The 8,150-nt window shown below is 50.6% G+C and overlaps 1 protein-coding gene across 1 annotated transcript in view; it reads right to left on the bottom strand.

Annotated features, from left to right (window-relative positions):
* Positions 1-1,298: 1,298 nt before the first annotated feature.
* PPP1R37 (protein phosphatase 1 regulatory subunit 37) overlaps positions 1,299-8,150 on the bottom strand; it is a 50,214-nt gene continuing 43,362 nt past the window's right edge. Inside the window, exons 11-13 of the mRNA XM_081200191.1 lie at positions 5,549-6,524; positions 5,167-5,257; positions 1,299-4,230 (exon numbers count right to left, since the gene is read on the bottom strand). Of these exons, the coding sequence (XP_081056317.1) occupies positions 5,175-5,257; positions 5,549-6,524 (1,059 nt within the window). The 3' untranslated portion in view covers positions 1,299-4,230; positions 5,167-5,174. The remainder of the gene's footprint in view (positions 4,231-5,166; positions 5,258-5,548; positions 6,525-8,150) is intronic.

Genomic DNA, 8,150 nt, shown 5'->3' with positions numbered 1-8,150 from the left:
GGTTTAACTCACAGCGCCACCCTCTATATTTCTAGGCCCTGTAATTGTGGAGTTGGGACCCCAAGGATCCCCTCGTCCAACCCCCTGCAATGCAGGAATACACAGCTGTGCCATACGGGGATCGAACCTGCAACCCTGGCATTATCATCGCCCCACTCTAACCAACTGAGCTATCCAGGCAGTGGCAATATTTTCCTTTTTTGTGGGGGGAGGATTTACCCAAAAAAAGCAAAAAACGAAACAGGCTTGTTTATTTCAGAATGCACTTTTAAAACATGCATCAGAGATAAGCACTTGAGCAGGACCCCACCTTTCTGATGGCAGGAAGAAGTTTCAGAGGAGTTTAAAATAAAATAAAAACTTAAGCTTGCATATGAGTATTACTACGTCACGAGGAATTCACTCTGGCATCTTTCCCTTTGGCTTCCTGACAGTTCCACCTTTCTCACACCAGAGGGTGCTAGTCCGGTAGATTATTGCTTTTATTAGAAAGGTAGGAAAGCTCTACACCTTGCCTGCTGAGCTCTTCCTCAAACTGCTTTCCTGGCGTCTCTCGTCTGGCAAGTAAGCACCCCGCCCCCTTTTACTTCCTTCCCTCGGAACTGCGCAAGTGCACAATGTGTCCCCGGCTTCAGAGGCATCAATTCCTTTGCAAAGGGTCAGGGCTCATTGCTCCAATCCCTAATCTCTTCTCAGATCTATTTGCCCATGAAGCAACCAAACGCTAACAAGCAAAAAAAAAAAAACACCAAACAACTGCAGTGCCCGATAGGCTTGGAAGCAAAAGTTCAAGGATGAATGTGGATGTGTAACGCAGTTGGGTGGAGGGAGGAGAACTAGCAAAGCTGTTGTGCAGCCAGGCGATGAAATCGCAGCGTCTCTCCAAGCTTTTGGGAAAGCCAGAGAAGACAAAAAACAAAGTTTCTTCCGAAGCTCATAGTTTAACCCGCAGAGTCCTCTCGTTCTACACCAAAATAAAATCTCAGTATGCACAATTCCTTTCCCTTCCTCTCCCATTGATAAATTACGCTGGAAGATTTTGAGGGATCAGGCCTCTCTCTCTCTTTTTTTTTTTTTTTTGCTTACGTCACTCTGTAAAAGCACATTGTCACCCAACGGCAATACATAAATAAGAAGGATGTTGTGCAGAGACCCAAGCCAGCCTCGGCACACTTTTCAATTCACAACACCGCTCATTTGGCGTCCGTTTTGCTGGCAAAATGTGACTGCGACATGGGGCGAGAACGCAGGTTGTGCTTTGGAAACCCTTCCCCAAAGAGACTGAGAGAAGCCACGTGATGAATGCAGCTTTTCATTTAATAGAAGACAGTTTCAACAAAAATAAAACTCCACACACACACGAAACAGAAATGACAAACTTTAGCCAAAAAAAAAAAAAAAATGGGGGAGGGAGGAAAAGGAACACAAAATCAAACTGGCGCCATCTTCTTTTCTGTAAATGTAGTGTTAACGAAGCAAAAACTCCATGTGTGTCTGTCTGTCAAGGTGTGTGTGTGAGAGAGAGAGAGAGAGAAAAGGAATCATGGTCAAGCAGATGGTGGGCACACAAAGTTTTTGTTTTTCTCCCTCCTGCCTCTCCAGCCTGAATTTCCATGCAGCAAAAGTGCCCTCTCAAGCTCCCTGATAAGATTTTTATTGCACTTAAGAAAAATAATAATAAAGTAAAAAGCATAAAGTTCTATGTCTACCCAACAGCTGCCACCCTCCCCCCCCCCCACATTTTTAGAGGGTGTTGCGGCGGAGAAAACGGTTCCTCTGCTAAGTCTATACAAAAAAGAGAGAGATTCCTTTTCGCTTCCGTTTCGGGGTTAGTACCGCAAATCTCCTGCGGAGATTTCGTTTCGTGTCAACAGGAGGAAAGTAGTCCATCACGTAGGGAGAATGAGGCGTGTTTCTTTTTCCTCCTTTCCTGCTAGCAACCAGGGTTAGAGTCGAGTGATCCCAGCGGGATTTCGTGAGAAAAGAATGTAAGGACCCAAAGAGAGGGCCTACTCTTCCCGCCGCACCTAGGCTCGAAACAAAAACAGACGGGCGCTTGTTTTTACACCTGTCGTCCTACAACACAGACTTCCCCTTGCAAGGGGGCTGGTTGCCCTGCCTCTCATCCGACTGGCGACATACGAAAGCATCAGTCCTGGTTTCCCATCTTGGCAGGCAAGCTTCTTCTCTTTTGGAAGAAACCTTGCCTATCGGAGCTAATCTCTGAGGCCACTTGAACCTGGTCTTTGCGGAGCTTCTCGTAATAGCCTTTGGGATCTCTTCCACTGGGTCTCAACGCACCACCGGAGGGGGGGGGCAGGAGGAGGGACTGCACTGTTGGCTCCACCAGCTTCCCCCGCAATCCCAGGTATTTTTTTGGCTGCAAAAAAGTCCTTCCCTGAGAAATAAAATAATCAACCCCCACCCACCCTCTAGCAATACGCTTTCTGCAGCAACCCACCTCCTCCCCGCTTTCGGCGCCGAACGGCCGGCCAGGAGACCCACAAAGCCTGGAGCATTTCCTCTGTGGAGCAAAACTTGGGAGAGCAGTTGGTGTTTCAACTGGTGGTGCGTTTGCCCCCCTTTCTCAAGGAAATCGAAGTTCCAGGGAGTGGGATAGGGGTGCTGTTGTGAGGGATTCGACCTCCTTCTACAAAAGTAGTGATTTTGGACCCCGCAAGGCCCTGGTGATAGCAAGATAACACTCTTATCACTGCAGCTGGGTCCTTGTCCACAGCTGATGTACGCACAGGAACTGTGGGAAAGCCTACAACTTTTTGAAGAACAAAGTAACAATAAAAGATGAAAACTGCCCCCAAAATCAGCAGCATCCTAAGAAGTTTCTCACGTCAGTTTTATCGCATGGGGTGAACAAAACGGAGGGGGGGGGGGAGAGAGAAGAGAACCACCCTGCCCTCTTCATAAACGTGCCATTTATGTAGTTTTACGGTCAGTTAAAATATTCGCTACTTTAACAGTCAAGCCATACACAGTATCACCCCCATCGTCCAAAAGTTCGGCACGGTATGGCTTGAAGAACAAATCTTGATAGGAGAGATGCAAGGAGTTTGCCTCGTTCTCTCTGCTGAAGGACAGGAGAAGCCGGATCAGTCGAAGCCACGGCAGTCCTCTTATTGGTGGGCAATGGGCAAAGGTTGCCCATCAATGCACAAGAAGGCATCACACACACACACACACACACACACACCGGGGCACGCTCTCCCTCTCTCCCTCTCTCTCTCAGCTTACTTCAAACAACTTCACCAGGGGAAAGCAGCTTCTTGGTGGCTTCCCGATTTGGTGCACTCTGCAAATTGGGAGGAAGCAGAGATCCTTTTCCTTTTTTTAAGGTGGTTGGAGGTTAAAAGGCGGGAGGAAAAACTGTTCCCATTCTGTTCAACAGACACCGAAGAAAAGACAAACAAACAAGGAGACGCAAGTAAGGGAGGGCGGTGGGTGGGGAAAGAGAAACTGGAAAACAAAAATAAATAGTAGTCTGTGCTGCGGATTAAACAGCCTCAATAGTCTTGCTTGGCAAGGGAGCTACAGCATTACGGCGCTCTCAGCCAGCGGGACCCAGGAGAGGCCTGCTCCTCCCCAAGCATTCGTGGAAAACTGGACCTACTGGGACCTGCGGCGCTCGCGACACACACAAAGCAAACATACAGGGCCCTGTTCATCTGTAGTGTTCGCCCTTTTCCTTTTAAAGTTTCCCAGTTAGACTGGAGAGAGGCGGTGCCAACGATCCGAGTCCGCAAAACAGCCTCTCTGCCTTGTGAAATCACTTGCAAGGGGCATCCCCTTGCAAAAGGAAAAAAACGAAACAAAAAACATTGTTGAGTTCCCCCTCCTGGCAAGAGTTCCAGGGAGACACACCAAAGCAGCAAAAGATGTCAAGAGTTCGCCCTGAAGGAAGCTCTTCTCCTGGGTCAAGGTCTCCTCGGCTCTTCTGTTTCCTGAATCCCGACCCCCCCTCCAAACAGAACATCTTTTATCAGAGGGAAGACTTCGAGAATGAGAAAAGGGGTGGCGGCGGCAGGGGAAATGGTCACAGTTGGAAATGGATGCCGTTCGGGGGAACGGGACGGGCGGCGCTTGTCACGTTGCCTCTGTGTGGCAGTCAGGGGGGCGGTGGTGTTGTTGTTTTCGGAATCACATGGTGAAGGGAGGAGGTAAAGCTAGGCAGGCGCTTCCCCAAAGAGACCCCATTGGATGCGGAATGGCCCAGAACTGAAAGAGAGAGAAAAGGAGAAGGTGGGGAGGGAAGCAAGAAAGAGGTTCGGGAGACCAGAGTGGGAGGGCAACACAAGCAGATATAGACCCGTATCTAATTATAAAATCACCGGCTTCTTACCGACTCATAAAAATGGCACAGTGCTAAATTTTCAATGAAAGGAGGGGGGGAGGTTTGAAACCCTTAAAGAAAATTTCATTACAATTCTCTTCAGCCCCCTTCCATTCTTAACTTTCTCCCTTCAATTTGTCCCGGGATGTTAGCACCACACTGACTGCTTCTGCTTCCCCATCCAGCAATATATTGAATAATAAGCATGTATTTCAGGTTATCCCCATCTAGAAATACCACTACTCTAACAGTCGCTCAAGTATCCTGCCCTCCCCATTCTCAGCCCTCACAAATACTTCCCTCCTCCTCTTGCTGTGCTGTATTATATACGTTTTGGGTAAATATATATAATATATACATTTTAGGTAAATATATTTACTTGAACACCACCCAGATTTGTTTCTAACTCCATGAGATTGAGAAGCTTGACTAGATAGGCACACCAAGCTTGAATTTTCAAAATGCTCAGGTAAGTCACCAGATTCTGCTAAAGAAGTGTTTCCCAAACTTGGACTACAATTCCCATCATCCCTGACCTGCTAGCTAGGGATGATGGGAGCTGTAGTCCAAAAGCCCAATTTTGGGAAAAGCTGTGCTAAAGCTTACTTACTTAGAAAGTGAAAATCTCACTGAACCCAGCGGGACCTGATTCCTGCTTAAGTGTGTTCAGGATTAATGCTTTCTAGGTGACATTCTGCTGGTGCAGCAATGCAGGGAGGAAGAGCTCCTGCCCCAACCCCATGTTATCCTTCCTGGAGCCCCCCCCCTCTTTTAGCAGGCAGCATATTCCCTCTGCCCATTTTGACACGCAACTCCCTTACCTAAAGCGTCACATTGGCTCCTGCCCCATCTCTAGGCTTGCTTCCAAAAGTAATTCCTCCAGCTCCTTCTCGTTCTTGGAACAGTTTAGCTCTGGAAAGCAGAGTGGAAACACGGAGAGTCAGCCAGGTCCTCGACCTGCTCCCAAGGGGTGTCTAAACCTGGCCTTTGCTTCTGCGTTCAAAATCCCTGTGAAATCCGTAGTCACCTGCCTTTTAGGAGGCAAGACTCCATACGGCTGAGCCCACCCCCACCCCCCCACAGCTCCCCACCCCCCCGGTTTCATTCCTTGACACAATAAGAGTAGGGTCTGTTTGATACCCTATATAAACGCCTCTCCCAGAATGCAAAGTGTGCTCTCTCTCTCTCTCTCTATGTGCTTACCATGTTCTACAGAGCAACTGGCCATTTTCCCATCATGCCCTGAGGGAGCATCTGGTAGTGCATGAACAAACTCCATCCTTAGTCCGTTGGGCAGCAGAGAGCTGTGAACAGCGCTCTCACACGGCCCAGAGTTCATCTTTTCTGCCCCCAAAACAGGGCTTGGTGTGGAGGGAGGGGTTTCTGAGCCAGCCGCCCACTTGGGAACAGCCTCAGTCGCTTGTCCGTCTGAGCATTCAGTCTTTGCTGGCTGAGCCTGCGGGGCTGGAGGGTCGCTGGGCTTTGGCGGAGAAGCCTGTGGAGGAAGAGGGCTCCCCTCTTGCCGCGTATCGGCGCCCCCCGGCGCTGCCTTCTCTGGCAGGCTCTCCACCCGCGTAACGACAAATATTTTGTGGCCTCGCCCAGGGCTGGAGACCGCAATCCTCCTCTCGTTCCCGGGAGAGCTGGCCTGGGCTGGAGGCCCACTGGTGACTCCCAATCGAGATTCACATTTTATTTCTTCCGTAGTGTTCAAGGGGGGCAGCACCCTGCTTTTGGGGCTAAGGACACCGCTGGTCTTTGGGGGGGAAGGTGGCTTGGACAAGTCGCCCGCGTGATCAGGGCTGCTGAGCTTCTGAGGCGACGGCGGGAGAGCCTTCATCACCAGCTTCTCATCCTCTTCTTCGTCTGTGTCCGAATCGGAGTCTGAGGACTCGTCGTCGCCACCAGCTCTCTTGTCGGCCTCCCCATTCTCCTGGCAGGGCGGCACCTCCCTGATTTCCTCCCCCTCTTCCGGCGTGGGCGCCATGTCGCCGTTCTGCCCCTCGTCCTCCACCGGCCCCTCCTCGAGGGGCTCCGTGATGGTGATTTCGGGCATGGAGGCGGACTGCTGGAGCTGCTGCTCCTTCTCCTCCTTCTCTTTGGCAAGGACAAAGTTGCGCTTGCAGCCGTTCTGGATCTCCGTCAAGAGGGCCTTCTGCGTCTCGATAAAGCTCTTCACCTGCAAAAGGGAGAAAGGCGGGTGGGTGAGCGGCACAGCAGCTGAAAGGCACAGGGGCGCCATTTATTGTAAAGCTGGGGTACGCAAAACATTTTTCAGCCTGAGGGGCCCACAGCCTCCTGGACAACTTTCGGGGGGGAGGCAAAGTTGGCAAAGCAAGGAATTTTATCTTTCAATGCCAGGTTAGTTTCCCCACATATTCATGCACCTCCTCTCTATCTTGGCAGGGGGTTGGACTCGATGGCCCTTGTGGTCTATTCCAACTCTATGATTCTATGATTCCATGCAAGCAAGTTTTGTCAGAGCTCAAGGACATTTTCCAGCTTAGGCAAAACATCCCAGGAGGAAAGGAAATGGGGCCACTAGGGGATAGGCTGGGAGGGTTGTGTGTGGTAGAGGGAGAGTGGCATGGGGCAGACAGAAAGGCTTGGGGCCCAAGAGTCTGAGGGTCCCAACCACCGTTGTAAGGGAAGCTGACACAGAGCCTGAAGGTGGGCGTTGGATGAGTTCGGCCTTGCCTGCTTGAGCTCAGGTGCTGCCTGGGTTGGATGGAATCAGAGAGCTTTTATGCTGGACGGAATCAAAAGACCACTGTGGCCCCAGACAAATTACACACGCAGAAGCCTCTTGCAAAGTATGGACCTTCATAGGCAATGCAGGGGGAGGAGAAAACACACATTTGAACGCTCATCAAACATCATAGATTGTAGAATTGGAAGGGATCCCAAAGGTCCTCTAGCCCAACCCTCCTCAACGCAGGAATCTCAACTAAGACATCCACAACTAATGGCCATCCAACCTCTGCATGAAAACTCCCAATGAAGGAGAGTCCGTTCCACAGTCGGACAGCGCTTACTGTCAGAAAGTTCTTCCTGATTTTGCTGATGTGCCTCTTTTCTCCCTGCGGCAAGTTTCAATGTGGGGGTGCATCTCTCGTGGGCCTCTCTGTGGCTACAACTGCCTCATCGAGTGCACACCTGGGAGTAGCTGAGAGACGTCGGACTGACAGATCTGCATTTTCCTAACTTGTAGGTGTACTTTTGACAATAAAGAGTCAATTACTTACTCCAGATATCCCTTGCCCAACAGTACCATGACAGACCACAGGAAGCTGGTCTGGCTATCGGTGTGCCTAGATCAGTATCGCCCGCACTGACTAGCAACAGCTCTCGCCAGGGTTCCAGGCGGAGTCTCTCCCATCTCTACATGGGAGACACTGGAGGCTGCACCTGGACTCCTCCGCGTGCAAATCATGCGCTCTGCCACTGTGCCACAGCTCTTCCACACGGGGAAGGCCTTCCACAAGTGGGAAAGGACAAAGAGAAGCCAAATGCCTGGCACAAGTGGAGTTTTTCTACCTGCCTACAGCACACCTGTGACAGTGCCAGCCACTGGGCCTCTATTTTTCTGGAGCGGAAGGTTTATCGGAGAGGCAGCAGGGTTACCTGGCTGGCTGCGCTGGCACACGCCACGTGCGGAGCCAAAGCTACGCCAGCAAAACCGACCTAAAGCAACGGAAACGTGAGACGGTGGGTATCGTGTGGCTCGGACAAAGGCTTTTGCTCCCTGACAGGTGGAATCATGTTACTGCCTCGCGACACAGAAAGCTTTTACAACGCGGCATTT

This window comes from Podarcis bocagei (assembly GCF_964188305.1).
Source record: "Podarcis bocagei genome assembly, chromosome: 7".
NCBI classification, from domain to species: domain Eukaryota; kingdom Metazoa; phylum Chordata; class Lepidosauria; order Squamata; family Lacertidae; genus Podarcis; species Podarcis bocagei.
The sequence above is the reverse complement of the archived record's forward strand: the minus strand, read 5'-3'. Positions and strand labels throughout refer to the sequence as shown.